The 26,679-nt window shown below is 45.8% G+C and overlaps 1 protein-coding gene across 2 annotated transcripts; it reads left to right on the top strand.

The window, feature by feature from the left end:
• The first annotated feature begins 306 nt into the window (after window positions 1-306).
• LOC119399506 (polymerase delta-interacting protein 3) lies at window positions 307-26,520 on the top strand. Of its 2 annotated transcripts, XM_037666309.2 has the most exons (9): window positions 307-487; window positions 2,985-3,401; window positions 5,071-5,142; window positions 6,048-6,083; window positions 17,071-17,148; window positions 19,135-19,302; window positions 20,214-20,354; window positions 23,829-23,958; window positions 25,825-26,520. In XM_037666309.2, exons 2-9 carry the CDS (start codon window positions 2,985-2,987, stop codon window positions 25,881-25,883), a joined length of 1,101 nt encoding a protein of 366 aa, XP_037522237.1. In that variant the 5' UTR covers window positions 307-487; the 3' UTR covers window positions 25,884-26,520. The 2 variants fall into 2 exon arrangements, with proteins under 2 accessions (XP_037522237.1, XP_037522238.1); XM_037666310.2 differs by lacking the exon at window positions 17,071-17,148.
• The last annotated feature ends 159 nt before the right edge of the window (window positions 26,521-26,679 follow it).

Genomic DNA, 26,679 nt, shown 5'->3' with positions numbered 1-26,679 from the left:
ACTCATCGGTGTATGTGAGCAAAAATAATTTTGTAAAGTACACGAAATAAAAATAAAGAGGCATTTTAGGCAAAACTATATATAGCCGCGTTTTCTCACGCAAAAAAAAAACCTAAGCCTAACGTGCAAAAAATAGCTGTTTTCAATAAATTATGTTGAAATTTTACATAAATTGTTGAAGGCGACTGCTTATGTGAACAAGCTTTTGAAAAAATTACGTTCTTTATAAAAGGTACAAACGCAAAGACACAAAAGAACTTGACAATGCCCAAAGATTGGCCGAAGCCGTATCCAAAGCATTGTAGCCGAAGAAGAGAGCGCATTCACGAGCGCATTGCATCCATCCGCGCGTAGTTACCGATAGTCCTGCCGTGCTTTGATTGCTTTGATTCCTGTTGGTATAGCGACTTCACCGCGACCGTTCGTCCGAGAGGTCCCTCAAAGGCGTGACGCCGGCGTCAGACGCTAAGCTAACCCGCAAGCCGAGGTAAGTTCGCGTCCGGTCCTAAGTTGGCGCCGCAAGCTACACCTTTCCTTGCTTGCAACCGCTGTCATCAAACCACGGGCGCCTTCGCTCTTCCGTTTTAGTCAAGATTTCCAAGGATGAATTCCTCGCTGTGCTGTGTTAAGAGAAAGTGCTCGTGTTTTCGCGCAACCGTATTGCGGCCTCGCTTAGACAGGGGATCTAAGGACGGCGCCGCATCTTGCGCCGCAATAGTACACGCGGTCTTGCAAATTTACGACCCGTGAATACAGCTTTTCGTATTCTTCGACTCGGAGTTACCACTGCTTGTATGCTTCACACATCGCGTGCATTTATTTCTCTTTGTGCACGTCTTAGATTTTAAAGAAAACGCCTGGGCGAGCCATAGTCGTACAAACAGCTGAGCAAGGCCTTTGTCGAAGTGAAGTGCTTTGCGTTGCTCTGTGTCTCACTTCGTGCACTCGAACTCTGTGCCACGTGAATTGTAAGGTTCGAATCGTTGTTTTCCTCGTTAGTAGTACGTATGTCGGGTAACGAGTCATTTTCAAGGAAGATTTGTGTACTTTAAAGACACGGTCCTAGGTTGTCGGAACGCATAGTTTCCCCTTCGATTTATGTCAAGTAGATGGCTTCCTCGTGCAACGGAAAGCCGACTTGCTTCTCAGGAAGAAGTATAACCTGACGAACGTGGACAGCACGTTTTCAGCATAGGTCAGCGCAGACAAATCGGGCGCTTACCCGCCGAGCGTGGTTTTTGAACAGATGGCCTTCACGCTGATCTTGCCACCACTTTTTTTTTTAATTACTTCATGAAACAAGTGTTTTATTTTCACCTTTAACAAGACAAGGTCGATTTAAGCAGATGCTATCGCCATGAAGTTAGTGCTCACGTGCTGGTGAACAAATGCATTAAGCAAACACTGTACACGGCATTGGTATGAAAGAGAGGCTATCTTTGAGATGTCTGCCTCCAAATTCTCCTTACTATCAGACACACTTTGCCACTGAGTGAGTCAGCCAGTATTGGGTCGTGCTACAGTATCTGTGTGAAAACGGTTTGTGACGTTTCACACCGTGAATCTGGGTGCCACACCAGCGAATGGGTGCTGTTCCCTCGAGCATTGCCTGTAGGATGTCTCTCTAGATTAACCAGGACAACTTGGTCGTCCTCTATGTTTCGAGGCACTGCATGGAGCATTGTATCAAATTTCCATGGGCACGTTCACCACTGGCTCCCAAATGCCGTATTGGCATCGTTGTAAAGAATCCACCAAATTTGCATAAATGGTATTTGGGGGGGGGGGACAATTGCACTCAATATGACTTGCAAAACGAGAGTGCGTGGCCTCACGAGCTCAAACGCTGCTCATGGCTTCCACTAGCATTTATTTCCACGACTAAATCATGTCCTGTAACTTGGGGATGATCCCCAATAAGAAAATATCATTTAGTTGTGGAAATAGGGGCAACTTGAAGCCATGCACAATTTCTGAGCTCGTGGGGTAACTCGCTGCCGCGTTGCAAGTCATATAGAGCGCGACAGTACCTCTTGTAAATTGAAATACAGGACCCAACCTTGTTGAAATGAGCCTCGGCAGGTGCAGCAAGCATTGAAGGTTGTTAAGTCTGCCTCTCTCCAACACAGGAACCCACACGTCATTGATGAAAACGACGCCTCTCACTTGCCACAAGCTACCACACACAGCATTGAGCCCCTGTCGCTGTAACGTGACACCACAGTGCAGATGCGGGTTTGGTTAGCTTGTTACCACCAGAGAGGGAAAGGTCCAGGTAGGCGGAGGCGCTCTGTTCACCTCCTGTGGCAATGATGACAGCACCTGTTTGCTCGCATGTTGCCCTAGTTGAAGGAGTGAAATGTCGCCAATGTTTGCTTGCAGCAGGGCTGTCGATGGGGCTAACCCGCTGCCCCTTGATCCCAGCATTGAGAAAGAACATGTTCGTGATCGTCGAGTAAGATGTGTTAGCTTTTACCTGTGCAACCAGACATCGTGCTAGTTAATTTAATTGGCATACGAATGTTTTCTCCACCTACCCGCATTGTTGGGTATTCACGGCTTACAAGTGTTTCCCGTATGAGGCTTCTTCGCTTCTTTCTCCTTCTCTGTTATCCCTCTAGGTGGCATTGCTTTGTGCGGACATATAAAGTCCCTGAGACTACTGGCACACTCCATGACCTCACTGTCACAGATGGGGCATGTACACTTGCTCATAAAAGGGAGCTGAACGTTCCTGTCATCTCACACTTGGACATTTCGCCAGACTACAACCCTGTGTGTGTTTGTGTGTGTCCATCTCCCTCTGGCCATACCAGCGCTTTTTGGTGCAGCTCATAACACAGCCACTGCAATGTACAATGGCCTTCTCGCATGACCTGACTACACATTATTCCTGCCAACTTTGATGTGTGTGAGAAGCAATAGAGGCAACCTGCCAATGTTTTCCCATGCAAGTGCTTGAGCAGCTGCCTTTTCTCTTGCAGATGGTCAGCAGCCGTCTGGCGAACCGCCTCGGCGTCGCCGGCGGGCCAAGGCGCCGTCCGGTGACAGACGCTCGCGAGGTTCTCAATGCACGGGCGGGTCGTGTTGCAGCCGCCCCTACCTTGGCAGCACGCCGTCTCGGCATGACCTCGCGTGGCGTCACCTCGCGTGGCGGTATGGCCGTGCGTGGCATGGCGGCGCGTGGAATGGTTGCACGTGGCATAGTTGCACGTGGCATCGTCAAGACAGGTATTCGTACAGCTGGGGGTGGCCTTCGCCTCAACACCATGCGAAGTGATCTCATTGCCAGCGGCAGTGGGCTTCGCAGCGACCGTATTCTGGCGGCCAGCCGCAACCTTGTCGCACAGACACGGGCATCGCCGAGGTTCCAGATGAGGAATCTGAGACAGCCAGCACAGGTCTCGCATCCATCTTACTACCTTCCATCTGTCTCTACACTGCATTAATAATAATTCTTGGAGCTTTATGTCCAGAAACGACGATATGATTATGCTCGCGATTTTACGATAAGTGCAAGCACATGGTTCCGTAGCATTTTCGTCTCCATCGAAAATGCAGCCGCCATGACCGGGATTCAATCCCGCGACCTTCGAGTTGGCAGTCAAGCACCATAATCACTAGACCACCACGGCTGGTGTCTCTACCGTAAAATCCCGAGCAAGCGCCCCCCCCCCCCCCTACGGTTAAAGATAATCCGACAAGATTTGCAGGGGGGCCCTTGCTCGGTCGCAGATCAAAATTCAAGATGGTGGATGAAGAGCCACTAAGAATAAAAAAATGCACCCCCGTGCTTTTAATGAAGTGTTTTTTTCAGTACACGTGCATTCACTGTTTCAAAAACAGTGAATGAAACAGTGAAAATGGCGGGAGGGGAGTGTGGGGGCGCTTGCTCTGTCACTGGCGCATATTTCAAGTCTCTCGAAAAAAGGAGGGGGGCGCTTGCTCGGGATTTTACAGTACACTTTATTCTGGTACAGTGCTGCACGAAAGCATAGACCTGCCTTGTTGGCTCTGTGGCTAAGGAATTGCACTGCTAGGCATGGCTTGCCGCAGGAAGACGCGTGGTAAGCGAGAAAATGTGCAATAGAAAAATGCAGGGGGCACCGCCGCCTTAAAGTTGCTGCACCAATCACTCTGACTTCATAGATTTTGACGGCACCTACTAGGGTACACATAGTTAATAAGCAATAAAAATTAAGTGCATTGTCCAAAGACTTAACATATCAAGTTTCGGGAAATTCCATTTTGTGAATGTTGCCAAAATACGAGAAAAATGCTTTAGAGTTCATGACATCACTTGCGGAGATTTCTAAAAAACAAAACTTGGGCATTGATTTACAAACCTATAATGGTGAAATTAATGGTAGTAGAGTTTTCAGAGTTAATTTATCAGTCTAAACTGATTAATTGTTTCTCTGTAGACTCCCTTTGAAGGAACCTAGGTGGTCAACATTATTCTGGAGTCCCTTACTATGGCTTGCCTTATGATCAGACTTGGCAGTAATGAAATTACAGAAATAAACTACTTTTTGCTGAAATGAGTAATGTAATGAGTTACTTCAATCTAGTAATTTCAAGAAAATCACTCGTTACTTTCGGCTAAAATATAGCATGCCCTCTTTTCATATGGCGTGAAAATTTTTCCACAAAAAAAAGTAGAAAAATAACAAGAGCAAGTCAGTTTAAGTGCCAAACCTGAAGCGTTGTAAGTTGAACAAAGATCTCAGATATTTCAAATAAAATGCGCATGTGTTGAGCATGAATGATGAGCTTTTGTTAATGTAACCTCGAAGTAATTTCATTATGTTTCAAAAGTAATAGCTGTGGAATGTCATTAATTTGGGCCAGGTGTAATTTATAATGTAATTTAATTACTTTTTAGAGCACCTTAACTAAGAACAGTCAGCTGTTGTACAAGGATGAGCACTTCATGAGATCACATGTTTGCACAGCACGAAAATTAAAAATATGAGTTCCTCTTGTCGTATTTCGCTTTGTAGTGTTCAATATTTTGCAACATGGGAATTGTATCCGCCTAATTATTCTTTTCTGCGATACCGTTTTCAGGTTGCCGGAGCGGGATTGGTTAACCAGAGGCGGGGCCTCATCAGTGGCACCAGGCGACTTGCGGCTATGCAGGTAGGCTGTCTGAACACGCAGCCCTAGCTTTCCTTCACACCTTCAAGGTGCCCGGCAACACTTTTCCAAGCAATCGTCGAATGGCCTCATTAGAAGGGCTTATTTGCTCACGAATTGACTGTCAGAAACATTTTTAGAATCCGTCAAGTACGAGTGGAGTTACAGGGATTTGTCGCACGCTTCAAGCGCTTTCTCTCTCCTCTCGTACTAGCGAGTGTGCTGAAAGCTACGCAGGGAGGGGGATGGCAAGGGGGCAAGAAGATGCGTCCCTTTGTCAACGCACGTAATGACCTTGAGAACTTTCTTTTCATTTTTTTTTTTCGAATGCGTGGCTTACATTCAGTGTGGTCAAGAGGGCATGCGTGTGCACGTGGCGGCATCCCGCGGCGGCCACTGTAACTATGCAGCTCATGGTGCTCAAATCAACCAACGGCTGTGGATTTTGGGTATATTAATTTGGGGGAAAGACGTTCTTCAAGTGCTCCGACAATTTGTGACAACTCAGAATGCAGCCTCAAAGCACCACACTGTAAAAGTACTAAGATATCATGCGCATATTTAAAGACGCTCAGAACTTGGGTTCCTAGGAACTGTTGCTGCAGGATTCTGTAGCGGTGACCAGCTTGGAAAAAAAAAGTGGCAGGAAGGGGGGAGTGGGGATGCTTGCTCGGTTATGGGCGCATATTTCAGATCTCCCGAAAAGGGGAAGGGGGCGCTTGCTCGGGTCTGGCTCGGAATTTTACGGCAGTGTCTTTTGAGTTGCTTTAAAATGCTGTGCTCACATTGAACGTGGGGTGCCATCTTTGCAGTTTATGTGCAAACTGCACACATTGCTGTGCTTGATGAAAATCTTTGAAAGTGAAAAAGAGGACACCTTTTTCTTGTTTTTTCTCCTCCTGCACCAGCAAATACAAGCCGCCCAGGGGGACATAGACGAACGTGTGAGTACCTTTTTCTTTACATTTTGTAAGGTCCCGATAAAGCATAGCGTTTTTTTGTTTCCCACTACTGTGTAGAGTGTTTTGTAGGATGACATTGGCACAACATCCAAAGTGTTGAACCCACTGCAGGTATGGTCCCCCTGCAGTGTCGACATTCTACCTCGAGGGAAGCGTATGCTTAAGACTCGTTTCAAAGAGATTCATAATGCCATAGATACACAGCACAAACTTTGAACTCTTTACTTTGAGGAACTCAGTTGTACAGAAGCCACTGTGTTAGACAGGAGCAGTTGTGTGTCGGACGGACAACACATATGCGACACTCTCAAAAAAAAAAAAAAAAAAGAAAAATGTGTTGGAAGCGCAATGCCTGTACCTACCTCATAGTGGCAACAGTCATGTGGCTACATCCGCTTGGATGCTGTTTGGAGGCTGCTAAAAAAGCACTGCAATCCTACGGTCTTCCCATGATTGCTTCAGGGGTACAGTCAAACTAGACTGTATTGAACTTGGAAAAAAATCAAATTATCCTTTATAGCAAACTGTTTTTGAACACGAGGATGCTTTGACATCAGTGGCTAGGGAAGTCTTTGGCTGTGTTCAGAAAATAGCCACGAAACTTCATATATCGAACATCCAGCAGCACAGCCCGCTCCAAGGAGTATGCTTTTAGGGGCGAAGCTCCTTAAGGCGGCACCCGTTCGTCCCTCGTAGTCGTCGTCGTCGTAGTAGTAGTAGTCGTAGTCCGTAACAAGTCTTACGCTTTGACCTCCAAGGTGGTGCCAGTGGGAGATTTTTCCTGTGCGTTGTTGAACAATAAAAAATTCGCAGCGTGCGCGTTAACTAAAAGGCGAATTCTTCTGTCTCTCATTCCCCATTAGCAGCCATTGGCATGTTCCAGTAGGAAACGTTAGTAGAAGTAGAAGTGTAAGTGTTAGCTAAAAGCCGACTTCTTCTGTCTCTCATTCCCATTAGCAGCCATTGTTTACCTCCAAGGTAGTGCCTGGTGAGATTTCTCCTGTGCGTGATTAAACAATAAAAATTTTGTTCAAAACGCCGTTGATTGATGAAATAAACCAACGAAAGACGCCAGATGTTTTGTGAAAGCAGAACGAAAGAACGCTAGATGTTTCTAAAGCAAAATGAAAAGACGCCAGCTGCTTAACGAAAGACGCCAGATTTTTCTAAAGCAATGGTTTTCTAAACAATGAAAATTCACAGCGTACATGTAAAATTAAAGTGAGCTGCAAGTCGTCATAACTCATCGAACCTTTAGTATAAACGCGCCCGATCTCACGTCGGTGATGATGTACTGGGCAGAATTCACGGAAGATTCACGGTTTACCGATGAACCTCCGCAGCTTCGCCCACTCATCATCATTCACTCCATGGATATGCTGTGATTTTTTTCTCATTGCCTTTGGAGGCGGCCTTTCTTGAGTACGTGCGGGAGAACTAGCAGTTTGGCCGGAAGGGCACTGTGCGGAGTGACTGGAAAGTGCCGCTTTTTGTCACGTGCTTTGTCCAGCGATTGTTCATGATCATCATGCGTCGAGTATCAGTTCTTCGTCTCTCGTATTGCCGTAATGCTTTACTGTGCTCCTCCACTCCCCTTTTTAGGGTGTTGGCTGCCGTGAAACAAAGTAACCTGTTCTCCATGAATCTGGAAGTAACAAACGCAGTATACAGTAGAACCCCTCTGATACGTTTTTGAAAAGACCGTAGGAAATAAACATAAGAGACGGGAAACGCAAGAGCCGAAAAACAGGAAAAACAACAAAATATTTAGTGGTACAGAATTTTATTTCAATGCTTACGAGCAGCACGAAAATTGGCGCGCTCAGCCACGACCTAGTCGGCGGATAGAAACGCAGAGCTGGGGACGGCCTCATCCACAGAAATGTAATCAACGTATGTGATTTTTTTAACACCAACAGCTGTAGGCATGAAAGAACTAAACACACGCAATCACGACCAGCGCGGCGAGTCCGACCGCGAACCGCGCGCACGACCATGCGAGCTCCAACCAGCCCGAACTCCTCCCGTCATCCGACAAATAAAGATGATGAGTCTACGCCAACGCGATGGCAGAAGTGAATGCCAATCTCGAAGGCCTTGCTTTCGCAAGCAATTACGTCATAGACGCCATGTTTGTGAAATACAAATCTCAAATGCTATGCTTTTGTCAATAGTAAATGCCAATCTCGAAGGCCTTGCTTTCGCGAGCAATTACGTCATAGATGCCATCTTTGCAGTTCGAATCTCGAAGGCGATGCATTTGTTTGCATCAATCGAAAGATCCTGTTGCTTGCACTTCTCATGCGGCTAATGTTACGGTCAAACGAGGCCAAGCTGCGTGAAAATGCACCAATGACCGCTCTCTTCAGTAGTCACTCGATCGGCTCCGAGTGCACTTCACGACGTATCATACGGGAACGGTCCGACAGTTACGACGTAACAGTGGGGTTCCCAATACAGTCTACTCTCGTTACAACGGACCATCATAATCCGGCAAAATGAGTCCGTTTTATCCGAAGTCCGTAATATCCAAACTTTGCGGGGGGGGGGGGATTGCGTTACCGTGTGACGATCGCTCCGATTTCGCTCAGCAGCAGGCTAGTTCTGCTGGTGAACGCTGAGTGCATTCGCCAGCATGTTTACAAAAGACTTAATCACTAGCAACGGTTATTAACAAAATTGCAGCGCAGTGCCGTTACAGTAGATGCAGGGACGCCATGTGGCTCCTGCTCAGCAACGAAGCTTAGCCCGATAATAAAACGTTTCTAGTAGGCTTTTTCATACGCTCCTTTTGATCGGCTTCGAATAAATTCTTATTTGTGAGGACGGGAAGGCATATCTGCTGAAGTGGGGACGCCTATTGCCGGGAGCGCACCCCCCCCCCTTCCCCCTCCGTTCCAAGGATCGCCAGACGGCCCCAAGTTCATCTGAGAGTTCTGAACTGAGCAGCACCAAGGCACCTCTCGCATTAAAATTCTAATTTGACAGCAGAACTCACCTGCTCGGAGCACCGGAACGTCTTGCTTTCAAAACATAGGTCGCGATGTCTAACAACGTTACTACAATGAGTGACGAACATCTAATACAAAACACAAACTTTTTATTTACAGTTACTTTGAAAAGAAATTAGTGATCAGCGATTGGCGAGCACCCTTAACGATGCTGTTATCACTTTGCGCCGCATTTCACTCAGCTGCAACACTTCAACACTGCGATGTCCGCCTGCTTCTCACCGTGAGCGACCGCGTTTACTATCTTGAGCTTGTCGGTCATCGATATTTGCTTCCGCTTTCTGGAGGCCATTACCTCAAAATTTGCGAACAGACAAAACAGTCAAGCACGGGAACACAACGACAAAATAGCGTCAACTAGCTACGTCCGTGCATAACCAAAGTCGCCAACGTGCTCTCAGACTGGCTTGGCTGGAGGCTTGGCTTGGCCGGAAGCCACCAATGTTGCCAGCTGCCATTTAAAATTACCGTGGTTTTAGCTCGCAGAGAGCGGCGTGGTGAAGTCTGTTATCAGCCCGCGTCAACATGGCAAAAGTCCGCTTTATGCGCCCAATTGCGACAAAAATTGCCGGTAATTTCGTCCACTGTAGCCGATAGTCCGTTGTATCGCGGTCCGTTAAAACCGAACTTCGCTCCATTAATTTAATACACAGACCAAACGTAGGCTGAATAATGGTCCGTTGTATCCGAAAGTCCGTTGAATGCGGGTCCGTTATAACGAGCGTAGACTGTACATTGTATCCTATGGGAGCTATGCCAGGACCGGCGGAAAACGACATAACAGCCAGGAAAACGCAGCAGTGAGGAACGTAACAGCGGGGTTCTACTGTATCTCTCACAAAAGATGTCTGGCGTTGCCATGGCATACGGCATCCCGAGAAGCACGCTGAGTACAATGATACTTAAGGGGAGACGTGGGTCTTGAAGAAGTTTTTTTTATAAGTTGGGTTAAGTGAATGAAATTTAATACACTTATTCAGTTTTTTCTGCAGATTCCAAATCTTCAAGTAGACTTTTATTATCCACATTAGAACAAACGATATGAAATTTCTGAGAGCATATTTCTTATGGTACTTTTTGGCAACCTTGCTTTGTCAAACACAAAAACAAAATATGTGGCAAGACTGCCAGAGAGCTCGTGTAGCCGATGATGCTAATTTGATTGTTTTCATCGAACTTCGAATGCAAAAGAAACGGACGCAAATATGAGTGAAAAATTTTTGCTTCATACACTTTATGTTCATCGAGAATTATTATTTGGTAAACAATATTACAAGAAAATAAATAGCATCATCGGCTAGACCAGCTTTCTGGCAATCTTGCCGCATACTTTGCTTTTGTGTTTGACGAAAAAAAGTTGCCAAAAATCCCCGTAAGAATTGTGCTAGAAAACGTTATAGAACTAGCATATCTTTTGTTCTAATGCAGCTATTCAAAATCTACTCAGAGATTTGGAATCTGCAGAAAAAACTGAATAAGTGTATTAAATTTCATTCCATTCAGCCAACTATTAAAAACACACTTTTCAAGACCCACGTCTCCCCTTAAAGTACAAGATTGGGATTAGGGCTAAGGTGCGCAAGAAGCATGCTGCTTGCGGCATCTGGCAATCACGCACAGCCAGCTGCACATGAAGATGTTGAAGCGGCCCTTTACGAGTGGATCCTTGATGTTATGTCGCAGGACGTTCCTGTTTCTGGCCTTATGATCGACCAGAAAGCGAAGGATTTTGCTTTTTTTTTTATGCTCGGCAGACGTGACTTTAGGACCGGCTCTCATTGGCTGCAGCGCTTCACAGAAAGTCTCAACGTAATCGGCCAAGCAATCGCCAATGATAGCATCACGATAAATGTCCACTGTAGTATCTGGTAGATCACACAAACCTGGAATGATATCAAGGCAAGTTATCAACCTCGTTACGCATTTAACACTGCAATGCTGGTGTGCTGGCGTGTTGTGACAAGTCCCGCCATGAAAAAGTCAACAATGCCAGGCTATCGGTATTGCTCACTTCCGACATCAGTGGATCGGCCGAGCTTCAAGCGCTTCAGGCAAAGAGCAAATTGCTGTGAAGCTTAAAGGGACACTAAAGGCAAATATTAAGTCGACGTTGATTGTTGAAATAGCGGTCCAGAAACCTCGTAGCACTGCTTTTGTGCCAAGGAAGTGCTTATTTTGAAATAAAATCACGTTCTTAGTGGTCCGCATCGCGTTAGCGCGCTTCAAATCTCCCGCCTGAAAATACGACTCTCATACGTCACTGCTGCCGTGCCCAACGTTGCCCGCTTTTACTGCGCGGCCGCCGACACTAGTGGCAGCCGAGCGGAAGTAGCGGGACCCACAGTAGCAACAACGGCGCTGCGGCAAAGACTTGCCCGGATGGGCACATTAAAAACCGTCACCAAGTTGCGGTTGGTCTCGTAATCCTCAGTACGAAAGTGCAGCGAGCACACACGCAGAGGTTTTGACTGTTTAGCACACTGGCGCAATGGCATGACACTAAGCCACTTCGAGCGTAAGGGTTCATTCCGCGGCACCCAGTGAAAAGACACACCGGTTTCCTTGCTGCAGCACTGGCGTTGTGCACCATTCGGGCATCCGGCAATATCACAGGCATGCGGCATTTTGTCGAACTTTCTGTCAGAGCGACTTTCACGATCGCGCAAAACACGAACGGCAGTACGCGATCCCGAAACTACCACTGAGACGGGCGAGGCACAGTTCGGCGAAAACGGAACCTTTGAACCACGCGCGCCGTTCCCCATGGCAACGCCACGGAGGTTTTGTTTTCCATGAATTAAGTGGAAACGAACAAACAGCATTTTATTACGTCTTTTGATGCTCGGAATGTTCTTTTTTTACTGCTGCTAGTTTGATTACCAGTGATTTATTGTAGGCCGACTTCCCTACGTCATCGGGATCACTTCGAAAATGTCCCACTCGTGGCGCTCATCATGTGATACATTTAGCTTAATTTCTCGGTAGGTAGGGCACTGCTGTTGATAACATTGCCGTTTTAGAAGTTGTCATACATTGGGCTTTCACTCTGACATAAATTGTTATTTGCCTTTAGTGTCCCTTTAAAGGGATACTTAACAAAGCTTGCCACCGAGATTTTCAGCGCAATTGAACACTTCAATGCTGAAATTGGTTAACGTAATTTTCATTTCAGGCAGAAGCTAGAGGAAAATAAGTTAATGCGTTTTTCACAAATTGCCGCGCCTAGAGGCCACGCTGGGATCTAGAGGGAGTGAAGCTTGCCCCCTGGAAACGAGCGTGCTAGACATCACCCGCTTCTCCCAACCCGCTCCGCTCCCACTAAGGTTACAAGAACCAGTACGAACGGCACCAGCAGGAAACAGTGCTCCCAGGTGGGGCATGACTCAGCGCCTTTGTAGAAGGGGGTGAGTGGTGTGAAAATATCCACGGGTGAATGATGAAGAGCTTGGGCGAAGTTCCTGAAGCAATCATGGTTACGCCGTGAAATCTTCAGTGGTTTCGCCCAGCAGTAATCAAAGTGATAGCCCAGTGCATCATCAAAGGCGTGACAAACACTGTACATATTCGTACAAGAAATTTTATTAATCGTAAGTGGTAGCTAGACGTGGCTTCCGTTCCCCCTTCATTATAACGGCTTTATGGTCGGTGAAGTGATGGATCGGTGATGGGTCGTAGTGGGATGTTTGGAAAGACGAAGTAGTGGGCAGTTTGCAAAGGTGGCGTCCGTTTCCCCTTCATTATAACGGCTTTATGGTCGGTGAAGTAATGGATCGGTGATGGGTCGTAGTGGGATGTTTGCAAAGACGAAGTAGTGGGCAGTTTGCAAAGGATCGGTGATGGGTCGTAGTGGGATGTTTGCAAAGACGAAGTAGTGGGCAGTTTGCAAAGGTGGTTACGCCGGACAACGGAGACGTGACAAGGTTAGACTAAGAGGAGCTTCGCCCCTAAAAAGTGGAGGAAGGAGAAGAGCAGGACGGGAACACGTGCACCCTGATTCCGCCATCGGGACGCTTGGTGTCACAACAGTGAATGCGCAGCTCCGCACGCACTAGTGTGCAGCCGCCACACGTTCGAAATCCTCCAAATATATAGCCAACTGTTAGAAAACATGTGAAATCAACTCTGTTTATTGAAATGGGCGCATCTTCAGAGTGGATTTTGGACGTTTTCGACATTTCTTTCCGTTTTTGTTCAGTATATATCCCTTTATGAAATGCACTGTCTGTTTCGGTGACCTACACATTTAACTGGAAGGCAAGAAATTATGGGCAAACATTTCAACAAGTTGCTCAAGTTCTCGTGTGGCAACTTGGTGACCCTCGGCACAAAAATTGTCCTTGCTGCTTCTTAGCTGCGCGGCTCACCATATCAGTGTCAGCCTTGGTAACATTGAACTTTGTACCCTACCACTGAACACAATGTTGCTGCTGTAGCCTGAATAATTGCTCGGGTTTCACGTGCCAAAACCACTACACTGAAACCTCAATATAACGAACACGGATATAACGAAATATCGGTTATAACGAAGTAAATGAAAAATAGTCTTGCTATACATACAGTGTTAGAAATATACCTTTATAACGAATTTTCAGATATAACGAAGTTGTTTTCGTGTAAGATGTAACTTCGTTATAATGAGGTTTGAGTGTATATGATTATGAGGGACGTCGAGTGGAGGGTGCCAAAGATATTGAGCACCTGGGGTTCTTTAAGGGGGAACTCTGTTTTAGAGACATATTTCTTTATTTCTTAGTACATTTTTATGAAACTTTTGCAGCTTATGTCTTTTTATGTTCTGATTTCAAATATGCAGTTATTTTTCTATTACAATATGCTGTTTTCGAAATATCAAATACAGTCGCCGACCGATAATTCGGACATGCTCGGTAATTCGGACAGTCTCGCGGCACCGCCGATGATCCCATAGAAGTAATGTGTAAAGACGACCGATATTTCGGACAGCTGCGAGATCTACATTCGATAATCTGGACCCTGTCCGAGACTGTCGCGCACGCCGAATCGCCAGCCATTATCTCCTCCGGCACCCGTACCATACAAAGTATGGCCTCAGAGATTAAAATGAAAGCTAATTGGTGATCTATGAGGCTCTATTTCGATCGCTACTTTATGCCTCAGATTTGTGATTTGAAATGCCGATCTTGGAGGCACTGGTCAACTGTGGGAAATCCTATCGACATCGCGAACATCCTACATTCTGGTTCCTGTATCCCCGCGCTATCGCCGCCATTCTGTCGAATGCGTCTGCGGTAAAGCGTTCTGCGCGCGCGTTCATTTTTATCTTGAGACTTGCTTTATTTTACGCTCTGCTGTCTCAAAAGATCTGAGTTAAATGGCGCCAACGGTGCCCTCATAGCCAGCGCCGAAGGCCGCGCCGACGACAATGAAACGCGGCAGATACAGTCAACTGCCGATTTTCCGGACATGCCCGAAAATTCGGACGCTTTCGCGGCACCATCACCAGCCCCATAGACGTCAATGGTCAAGAACGTCGGAAATTTCGAACGCTAAAACTCCTCAGCGTCCGATTTTTCGGACTTTCTGCCCAAATTGCAGGTCCGAAAGGCAATAATTGAAGCCCCCACCTCTGCCGCGTCTATCATCTCGTAGGTTCGAACCAGCACTTTCGCGAGTCAACCTGTTTGCAACAGTAGCAGAGTCCGAAAGTCAGCTTTCTCGCGATGCCGAGGTGTTATGGGGTGAAGCGGACCGGAAATTCAAAGGGGCCGCTATCACGGCGCCGTGCGGCCGGATAAGCAGTGGAAATGCACGGAGGCGTGATGGCGGCAGGTGGCAAACGCGCCAGTACGGCTCAATCGCTGACAAGCCTTACGATATGCATCTTCAGTCAACTGCTCGATAGTGCATGTGGCGTGGTGCAGTTGCATGCGTAGTGACGCATTTAATAGGCGAGAACCCAAACGCGCCGCGCCGCCATTCATGCTGCCTCTTTGTGCGACCGCTAAGTGCGCCGCACAGACGCGTTGCCTTCACGAACGAAACCAGCTCGCCATCGTACAGCGATCACATCACACTGGCGGAGATACAGGCGGACTTGGTTGCACGTAAGCGGAAGTGCGGGCAGCAACGCATTGACAACTTTTTTCGGCCACCGGGACCCTGAAGTGTCAATAAAAGTATTTTTTTTCTGACGCATTCGTTTTTTCGGACATTCGATAATTCGGACTTGTTTACGTTCCCCGTGGAGTCCGAATTATCGGTCGTCGACTGTATTTCATGTATATTGTTGGGAGCAACATTTATTTATAAATTGAGAGTTATCAAGTGAATCAGCATATCACAATAACCTGGAATGAATACTCCATGCAGTAAAACAAGAATGGATGTTCTAGGCTTATTTGAACAAAACTTATGGTATGTTGCACATTGCCAGCTTGATCCCAGTTTGACCAAGCTCAACATCGCTCACTTGCCAAATGTTTAACGTACCATAACTTTTGCTCAAATGGGCCTAGAACATTCATTCTTGTTCTACTGCACAGAGTATTCATTCCAGGTTATTGTGATATGCTGATTTACTTGATAACTCTCACAGTATAGAAATAAAGCCTGCTCCTAACAATACAAAGACTATTTAATAGTTTCAAAACTACATATTGTATTAGAACAATAATTACATGTTTGAAATCAGCACATAAAAATACATAAGCTGTGAAAGTTTCATAACAATATGCTCAGAAACAAAAAACATGTTTCAGAAGCAGGGTCTCCCCTTAAATGAGTACTGACATTGCACAGTATACACGTGCCTCTAGTATTTTGCCTCAATCAAAATGCAACCACCACAACTCTGATCGAATCCACGTCCATTGGGTCAGCAGCCCAGTAACTACTGTGCAACCGCGCTGTAGCCTTTAATGTTATCATTTGGGCAATGACCATCCTAAAAAGCCTCGACACTGGCCAAGTGCTCAAAACCAATTTCCTTGGCGCTATTACCATGCCAACTGCATTATAGATTAATGGTGAAAAAAAAAAAGAAACAATTCAAAACTACTTTTGGCATTGTGGTCCTGACATTTCCAGTGGGGCTGGTGCCAACATTCCACTTGGCGAGTGGGATGAATCCTTCGAGGAACTCACATTTTTGAAGCCAGCTCTCTGATTTTCTGGGTGCTGTTTGTGGTGGGATGGCAGCAACTAACAACCTCCGAAGCCCAGTCCATCAATGATGATATTGAGACTATCTGGGAGGTCGCCAATGAAGATGTCGTGGCTGGTCTGACCAGATACCTCACTGGCTAGTGACGGTAATGAGGACTCAATGTGTTTCAACGTGTCCACATTTTCCAGTGCGCTTCATGTGCTCAAATTTCTTCCACTGCCACTGTGTGTTAATACAAGGCAGTAGACTCAACTGTTCTGAGTTGCTTGACGATGCTTTGAAAATGAAGAAATATGTTGTGGCGGAAAGTGTATAAAAGTGAAGGAAAAAAAACAAGATTATTGAAAACTGTTTTTATTGCTTTTGTATGTGCAGTGCATGCTTTCAAAAGGCTAGAATGTATTTGATGAGGCACACTTTCTAAATTGGTACATATTCTTTCAAAAGTGATATGTCAAAGTACAGCATGTTATTGAGCGTATTCCAGTTTTCTCGCAATTGAGATAAACGCCTCTGTTTTACTATAAGTCCACTGACTCAAAACAAACTTGGCCAAAGTGAAATTCCATTGCAGTTGGCCCTTCAGACAACCTGTTCACAAAAAACTTTAATTCCTACTAGCAGTTCTCAAAGTAGTTATTTATTGCACAAATTAACTTTCGGCAGGAAGCAATTCTTTGTATCGGGCTTCACCATTGCCTCACCTGACGAGATTTGGAAGCTTTTTCATTTGCCAAGCAAATGATGCAGCGCTGAATTGTAACGAAAAGCATTCGCGAGGCATTTGTGGAATTAAGATAACCTGCTGACGCAGATCCCGTTGGCCCGGAACAAACGGATCCAGGTGAACCCGCACGGCATTTCAGTGACCACGGCCAACCCATTTGTGTCGGTAAGCAGCAGTTGCGCAGCCCAATCAGTTCCAGCTTCGCAGTTGATGCTGTATTCGTCATTTTGCACAGATTGATATGTCTGCTGCATAGGTAAAGTTGACAGGCTTAACGTGTCTGAGGCCTTGTCATAACTTAAGATTATGGTATTCAAACACATTGGCCACCGGTTAATATTTAATGCTGCAAAGGTGAAACCTGTGATCCAGCTGGTAGTAACAGACATGTGACACTCGCATACTAAACGCGGCACACATGACATTGGGGGGCCAGAAAGATCCTTCTATTAAAAAAAAATTACTGAGCGCAAGAAAAGACGCAGCACACAAGATACACAAGGGACGAGCATTTGTCCCTTGCATATCGTTCTTGTGTGTTGTATCTTCTTGCGCACAGTAAATTTTTATAAGTATGCACAACTAGGCCCTCGGAAAGTCCTTTTAAGTCATAACTCTTCTATTGTTAATTCGTGTAAGAATTGCGAAGGTCAGAGGAATGTTGTTGTGGTTGGACAACTTCATGTGATCATGAACAGTTTATACATTGACTGTTGACGGGGCACAGTAATTTGGGTTGGTGCAAGACACTGGGATCTCTCAACAAGTGACAACATAAGAATGTGGAACATTTGAAACTGTCTGTTGTTTTTCATTAAAAAGGGTGTTCAAGCATGGGGGAAGTTATCCTGTGGATAACGAGCACAGCCATCCATGACGTCATTTGTCGGTGATGTCATCTCCCTCCCTCGTAAAGCATCCAGGCCCTGCACTGCCACTGTGCAGTTGTGCATGCCAAGGCTGGGCAACCTCTGCAGTGAAGGGTAGCATTTGGGGCTGCAGTACAACCCCGCTGATACGTTATGTTTTTTCACGGGATTGTAAAAATAAAACGTAAGAGCCGAGAACTGGGAAATTAGAGTAGGGATGAGAACCACTCAATTTTATTTCAAACCTTTCGCTTGAAGAAATCGTGCGGCGTTGCCTGGCACGCTTTAGCACGACCGATCCGTACCAGGTGTCTCTCAAGCACCTGCAGTGCCATGTAGCTTTCGGCGTCGTCACTGCGTGCAAATCTCGGCAACAAATCCAGCGTGGTTACAGCCATTGGCTCCGCAAACAGGATGACTCCGGGCAACAAAAATAATCTCGAAGTCCGTACTTTTGTTGAATGCATGAAAACCAATTTCTAGCACCCGAACACGTCATAGATGCCATGTGTTCAGATGAAAAATACAGATTTCGGAGGTTGTGTTTCTTGTGGCGGGACTTAAAAATGTGTCACAGCGATGTCGCCCTCACCGCTTCTGGCGGCCAATTCGATTGGCAAGCCACGAATCGGACCAAGCGAAGCCACATGAAAAGTCAACACGACCGCCTGGGCCATCTTGGAGGGCCAGTTCACAACGTACGATGTCAGAACAGTTATGTTATAGTGGGGTTCCCTATGCATGGGATCCTGTGGGAGTTTTACTGGGGCCAGCCGAAAACGACCTAACAGCCAGGAAAATGCAGCACCTGGGAACGTAACAGCGCCCGGTTCTACTTTATGAAACAAATGCTCCCCTATCCCCAAGGGGGACAGCAGCTTAATGTAATGGTCACACTGCCAACGAGTTTGCACAGCTTGCTGTGAAAATGTTGAGGTGCTGTTTACATCGATAACATATTTTCTCACATATAACCCACACCTGCACATAACCCCCACCCCCAACTGCAAACCGTGGAAATTTAAAAACTAGAAAAAAAATCGCGCATAATGCTGTGAAGCAGTGCCGTGGAGCCAACTTGCCCACTGATAACTTCTTTAGAAGTATCATATTTGAATTATAAGATATATTCTCGTTTTCTTGCGGGTTTGACTGTATGGCATGTCTCATTCATATTGTGGTCTTGGCTCATGAAACTCCAGAATGTAACCTTAGAATTTGCATGTGTCGTGCGAGTATGTTTAACAGAGTGGGGGTCCGTCTTTATCGGTGCATAACAAAGCCCCAGCAGGGCCTGTTCGGGGGGCGTGCGAGCCTGTTGGAGGAAGAGGACGACGACCTCGAGCGGCTCACCCTGGACAACATCCTCGGGAGGTCGCCTTACCGAGCTGCCACGATGGCTGCAGCGGCGGCCACGGCTGCATCGCTCGGAAGGTCGCCGAGGGCAACGGTGAGCCTCTGCACTGTGCAGTGTCTTTGTCTCATTCACCACGCGTGCCCACTGGCATGTGTGGTGAGTAGGAGCGCGATAATGTTTGAAATTTTCTGATAACTATTTGAACGGCGTTCTATTCACTAGACTACTCGAAGCTTACCTTACTTCACATAATTGCACTATCTTTTGTTTGTTAAAAGTAATCATACATCCCACCACGGTGGTTTAGTAGTTATGGTGCTAGACTGCTGACCCGGAGGTCGAGGGATCAGATACCAGCTACAGCAGCCACATTTTCTGTGGAGGCGATATTGCTTGAGGCCCGTGTACTTAGATTTAGGTGCAGGTGAAGGAACCCCGCGTCGTCGAAATTTCCGGAGCCGTCTACTACGGCGTCCCTCATATCGTGGTTTTGGGATGTGAAACCCCAGCAGTTATTATTAAAAGTAATCATAATGTTCCTTTACTAAAACTCGCGAGTAATTTTTTCAAATCAAATTCTGTGGAATTCTATTGCTGTTTTGAAAATGGTTATCTTACTATTGAAAAAGTATTCAAGTAGTACAGTCGAACCCACAGATAACGAATTATTCTGTGGATCAAAAAGCTGTAATGTCCCCTCGAAATATTTTTGATGTATCAAATATTTTATACATCGAATTCCCTATATATTGAGCCTTTTGTGATCTCCTTCAGATTTGATATATCGGGGTTCGGCTGTATTCAAGTCGGTGTCAACACTATTGATTCAATTCTATTAATAAAATCGCTATTCGCATATCCATAGCCGTGAGTGACACCAAGTAACATGACGAGCAGATCTTCCTAGCATCATCTTTTCATTTCTTTATGCTTGTGTTGTGCTCGATTGGTTTCTACAATGGCCGGGGTAATTCGTCTATCGACTCTTATTTTGACTGGTGCAGTCTTCGTTGAGCCGAATCCAGCATCGACTCGACGGCGGAGGGCTGGCGTCACCAACGGCTCGTTCACCGTCAGACCCGCTGCCCGGGTGCTCGGTGCTTGTAGCCAACCTTCACCCTCAGGTCACCGAGAGTGACATTCGGGTGAGTGGCCCAAGGGGCGGAAGCCCCTGGCGGTTGTGAATTTGCGAGACTTTCACAATACGGATGCCTCACTGCAGCCACTTCAACTCGACCTTCCCGAGGAGGCATGTGGCAGTGAAGTTTCTTTAAATTTTACCTATCTTTGAATACATGTTCTTGTGGGTTGAGTATTACTTCAAAAATTGAGTATATTGAAATTAGAAATGAAGTGAATATGAAATACTGTGAACTTCAGCAAATTCAACCCTGATGGAGCCAACGAAGTCGCACGTGAACTGTCTAGCAGGTCAAATTTAAGCAACAGACGATGTGTTTCCGTTAGCTTAACAAGTCAGATAACCTGTGGTTTGAGTGTGCTTTTTATAATCGGACAGAACGAGGCATGTCATTGTTGCCTTGCTATGAATGAATATGTGGCATACTGACTTGTCACATAGTCGCATGTTACATGGAGCTCTCGTCATCCATGGTTGCCACCTTGTAATGGCAATGCTGATGGTGCTGACCAGGCTGGTTCTGAATGTAAATTGTGTGTTGCACATGTGGTTTTCATTTTGTATTGGATTGCACCAACCAAGCTATAATCATATAAGACTTTTGGAGAAGCACACATTAGGATTGGGTTTAAGTAGCCTAATAATATTAAATTATGGGATACCAGTTTTCCATTAAAGGGGTACTGACACCATTTTTCCAAGGTGAATTTACTCTGCCATGCAAATCTCCTGCATGCAAAGACTGCTCTGAGCAAGTGGGAAGCTCCACAAATGCTGATAAGATATTTTAATTTGATATTAAAGTCAATTTTTCCCTGGCGCACCTACTGATATCGACACTAGCTTGACGTCAGGGTACAGTGCAAATTCTGGTGACTTCACGCAGCAGTCTGGCTAGTTGTGATGACGTTAGGTACCAAAACTTCCAAGATGGCCGCTTGTGCATCACCAATGGAGCCACGGTGCGGAGCGGCCGTGGAAACGTCACTATATATTGTGCGAGCATGTGACAAGAAGCTCGTACAGTGTTGTGGCATCAGGGTACAGTACGAACCGAAACTAACCTTTAAGGGGAGATGCGGGTCGAAAAACGCGAGTTTTTAAAAAAAAATTATCGATTTTTTTGTTTTCACCTGTTTTGTTAAGATTAGTATCTCTACTGTTCTGAAAATAAAAATCAAAGTCGAGACTCAACTGGAAATGCGTTAAAATTGCGTCTAAAGAGCATAAGGTGGCTGTTAATCTTGATCGAAAGTGTGACGTCTTCTAGCGCCTCGCGGCCGATAACGTGCGGCCGCTCGCCATTGTGGATCGCATGAGGAGATCTTCAAATAACCACGGTTTCCCGCGCTACAGAAGCGCAAGAAATAATAAAAAAGCATGCTTTTGCCGCGCTTTTCGAGCGCTGCGACTGGCTTTTAAATCACGTGGTATGGATCGGGGACTGCCATTGGCTGCTGCACGCCTTGTGTGTTGTGAAGCCTGCTTGCAGGGTCCGTGTTTCATCGAGCTGCGCAGCTGAACGTTTCTCTCGCGTATTTATTTTCATCATGGATGAAGAGAACCGTAGCAAGCGCAGTCACCGGCCAGTGAAATATCGCTCGGTGAACAAATTTTGAGGACGCCGGCGCGAATTGAAGCCAAACACTCGCCGAACGGCAAGCGTCTGCTGTCGCGAGGCCTAGCGACGGCGACGGGGATGCTTCCGACGAGTTTGCCGCGGCGTTCGAGCATGTCAGGGCCTCTCAAAGAGAAGATCGGACTCTTCGACGACGAAGAAAGATCACGGTAGAAAGAGTCTTCCTTGATCACTGACATAACAGCATTGAACATCCTCGTGATCGGTGCAGTGTGTCCAACGTGTCATCGTTCGGGAATACGCGTCCGAGATCCAGCTTGCAAACGTAAAGGCGTCGTTTCTGGAACTGCAATGCGAGAACAGCGAGTGCCCCGAAAGTATTCTTTCGATGACTTTTAAAGTTAGAATTGGATGTTGTATACGTTGCGGCGAGTTGCTCTGAGCGAGGAGGCCAGCGTAGGGGTGGCGAGTGACGGACCGATCACAAGCAGAACATACGGCAGCGGCAGGTCGCGCAATAGCTACTCTGCTCGAAAGAGCTGTGAAGGAGAAACTTATGGCGCTGGCTCATTTTAGTGGCAGTAGCTACTACAAGAACAATTTACCTCTTTTGTGTGCAATTTTGATCGGATTTCGTTTCCTGTTTCATAAATAAACATCCAACTTTAACTTTAAAATTTGTTTTTCTCAAAACACACTTTTTGGCAACTTTTTCAGCGTGCCCCTCTTGTTTTTGGGATTTCTGGTGCTCGGATCTGCATGAAATTTTGCCCAAATTTTCTCTAATGTGTGAGGAGTGCCGTTATCTCCTCGAAAAATCTCCATATTTTGTTATGCATATTAGAAAATCCGCAAGTAAACATTTACCGGGGTCGGCGTAATAATGGATTTCCCATGCTTCAGTTTTTCACGTCTAGCAAATATTTTATATGCACTTTCTGGATAGTTTTCGGCACTCTACAGTTCAAATGGAACAATATGAGCCATTACTAATTGGCAAAATGTATAGAAGTTTAAGGATCGAAATAGGGGGGCTAAAAGGCCTATGTTTTACACATTTGTCATGGTGCAGAACAAAAAGTATGAAACTTACAAGAAAACTAATTATATATTTGAAATCAGCATAAAAATCTCTACAAATACCCCAAGTTGCATTGCTCTAGGTTGAATAATAAAAAAAAAGTGTCTTTGACCCGCATCTCCCCTTAAAAACATACTGCAATTACTTTTTCAGGGCGCACTCGCGCTTAGCGCTACCTTTTCTAGGCTCTTGAGGGCTTGACCCTTCATTTGACGCAAAAAAAACAACTGAAAATATTCGTGTCAGTACCCCTTTAAAGTCTTTCTGGGGCAGGTTGAAGCTAAGTGCTTTCAAGGGGAGGTGATGCATGTTTGATGTGTTTACTGTACTTTGAAAAGCATTGCCAGGACAGATGCTCCAGACTTAGGAACCTCTGCTGCAGTTGTCATTTTTTCTAGTTTATAGTTCAGACAGCTTGAATTGCAATAGACTCTCAGTAAACGGAAATCTCTTAAACAGAACTCCTGCATAAATAGAACAATTGCCGCTAATATGATTGGTTTTGTACCTGTATGCCGCAGCCCAGCTCATATCCGAGTGAAAAGGAACTCCTGTTAAACGGAACATATTTTACTGGTCCCTTCAGGTTCTGCTTAGAGAGTCTACTGTATTCACTAAATTCAGGGTCAAAGTAACGGAATTTTTGTCCCATAAAATGTGTAGGGGGCCTCCTGCTGCAACCTTTGGTCGAGATCGAATCAACCAGATTTAAATGAACAGAAATTTGTTCCATCTCCAAAAGCTTAATTCGTGTGTTTGCATGGCCGATGGGACGAATCGACTCGATTTTTTTTTCCCTTCGTGTTCTGTCTCTGCAGGACTTGTTCCAGTACATTGGTCCCATGCACGATGCCCGGATGGTGGCAGTTGGGACAGCCTTGGCCACCTTTCACCGCCAGTCCGACGCCAAGAAGGCATTCAAGGCCTACAACGGCAGAATGCTGGATGGTAAGCCAGTTACTGAAGCAAGCACAGTCACTGTAGATCAGGAAACGGCATTTCACTTGATTGTCTCTGGTTTACTGAGTGTGTTGTTGTTTGTATTTATTAATAAGGGGGGAAAGTTGTTTTGAGACATACCGTGAAATCCCAAGCAAGCCCCCCGCCCCACCCCTCTGCAAGTTGAAGTTACCGGTAAAGTGGAGGGGGGTGGCAGGGGTGCTTCTTTGGAATGGCAATAAAATTCCAAATGGCATCAGTAGTTTTCCCGCCAGAAAAAAACAAAAAAACTGGGCAAATGTAGACTTCCTCATAAGTCTTCTTGCTCTCATTCATGGCATAGCACATCACGATGGCTCACAAACGCAAGAAACACTATGGCAACGCGATCAAGACAGCTTTAAGCATGGCATGGAATCATCTCCGATGATGAGCCCACACAACAGCTCTAAGCAACAAGCACAGATCTCCGAGCTTCACTACTGCAGACTATGTCGTCATAGACACAATCTTGAAATACAGATATCGAAGGCCACGCTTTTGCTCGTAAGACCCATGAACATCTTCATGGGTGTCTTCCGCTAGGTTTAGGGGGCAATCAGCAATCTTCACCTGAAATTTTTATGGCAAATTTCAGGTGCAGGTGCTCTGAGATCAGGCTGTTAAGCAGGATTGGATGGGATTCAGGCAGGCCAGTGTTTGCATGGATGCAGTGCACAATCTGGGTGCAGAACGGGAGGAGGGGGTTAGGAGTCTTTCTCTGAATGGCATGAAAATTTTAAATGAGCGGTGAAATTGGACGGGGTGCTTGCTCGGAATTTTACGGTAACGTGTTTATTATTGAAGCTAAGATTATGAAAACTTGAGTGATTATGTATATTGATGTGCTGATATCAAACATGAACTCAAGTTGTACCACCACAGCGCCCCCACCCTACTTTGGTCCAAAAGAAAAAGTTTCGCAATGCATGCAAAAATGTAGATTAAAGGGACACTAAAGAGAAACAATGAATTGGTTTAGATCAATCAATTGTGCTCTGAGAACTCGTGTTGTTAATTTCACCACCATAGGTTTATTAATAGAGCAGAAAATCAAGCTCAAAGTTTCATTTTTAAATTTCGCGCCGATATCTCCCCGCGTGAGGTCACGGATTTCAAAGTGTACTTATCTTATTTTGGTGCCATTAGCTCAACAAAATTACCCTAAACTTGGTATGTTTAGTCTGTGAGCCCCTCAGAGGACAATGGTACTTCATTTTTACCGATCAGAAACTACGTAGTCCCTAGTAGGCGTCGTCAAAACATGTGACGTCACGGCGAATGGTGCGGAAACTTCAAGGTGGCGTCGCCACCCTCATTTTGTTCAAAAACAAAATGAGGGTGGCAACGTGTGTTTTTTCGCTTACTAGGCAGGCGTCTTCTTGCAGCAAGCGTGGTGTTTTGGTATCGAGAAAGAGTACTTTACTAATATGAGAAAAATCGTTTTGCTCTTTAGTAAACAGCTCTTGGAATGCAACATCAATAGTCCTCGGCCGCGATTACCATAAAAAATTTGCATGGCCATGACCGTAAACTTTAAACAGTGGCGAGGGAGGTCCAACCGAATGAGAACAAACGTTTCGGCAAGGCGGTATGGGTGCTTGATGTAAAAACAAGCAGCGCATCTTGCGCACACAAAATGCAAGGAGACAAACAGATTGTCTTTTGTTTGCATTAGAAGTTGCGCCGTTTATTTTTCCATCGTGGTACCTTTCTTGTACCCAGCATCGCAGCAAAGTGAGCCACTTGCAGACAGAACGTGTGCTATCACTCGACATTGGAAGCCGTTAGCAATGTGTTCTGTCTGAACATCACTATGTAATACTTTTCGTGCAGGTCAGCCAATGAACCTGACTGTGCTGACGCTGGACGTCTTGCAGTCCAACCAGAGGTGATGGGCCGGGCCTGAGCCGGAAGAAATGTCATCAGAGGACAAAAGCCGCGCAAGGCCGGCCCCTCAGTTGCCAGTGGCACCGTTCATTCTGTTCCATATTCAGCCCTCTAACCTCCCTGTCAGAGTTTCTTTGAAGATGCAAGACCCCTCCACACGAGTTGATTAGTTCAATTCTTTGGTAACCATATTAGCTTTTGCTCCCCCCCCCCTTCCCTCGCTCCTTTTTTTCTGTTGATATTTCACTTTCTGATGGTGTTCATAGTGCACTCGTACACTACGAATAAAAGAGTGCGTCGATAAGCAAGGGTGTAAAAGTGCCAACTTCCGACTTAATTTTAAACTGCTTGGACGCGTTTTAAACCAGTTTTAAGACTTGTTGGAAGTTGGCACCCTTTCATTCTTCCTGCCTCCCTCGTTCTTTTTACATATTTTATTCGTGGTATGCGTGCGCTGTGGACAGCGCCAAAATGCAATATCACTGACCCACCCCAGTTTCAACCCTTGCCGCTATATTTCGCACTTCGAACCAGGGTGCTTGCGTACAAGGACCGAGATGTGGAAAATCGGCCGAGGCTCCCGTCGCATTTCACCTTGGCACCTGGAAAAGACGGCTGGTGAAATAAAGAGCACAACATTGACCAATAGTGGTCACGCTTTTATTATTTATTCCTTTTGTGCCTCTACAACACTGAGATGTGAGCCCATCACATAAGCCGCATCACATAATGGTGGCAAAAATACGTCCCTGATCAGGTAAGTGTACGCCGCATTCAGAGATAACTTTGGGCGACAATGTC

The sequence above is a fragment of the Rhipicephalus sanguineus genome, chromosome 7, assembly GCF_013339695.2.
Source record: "Rhipicephalus sanguineus isolate Rsan-2018 chromosome 7, BIME_Rsan_1.4, whole genome shotgun sequence".
Classification (NCBI taxonomy): Eukaryota; Metazoa; Arthropoda; class Arachnida; order Ixodida; family Ixodidae; genus Rhipicephalus; species Rhipicephalus sanguineus.
The sequence above is the reverse complement of the archived record's forward strand: the minus strand, read 5'-3'. Positions and strand labels throughout refer to the sequence as shown.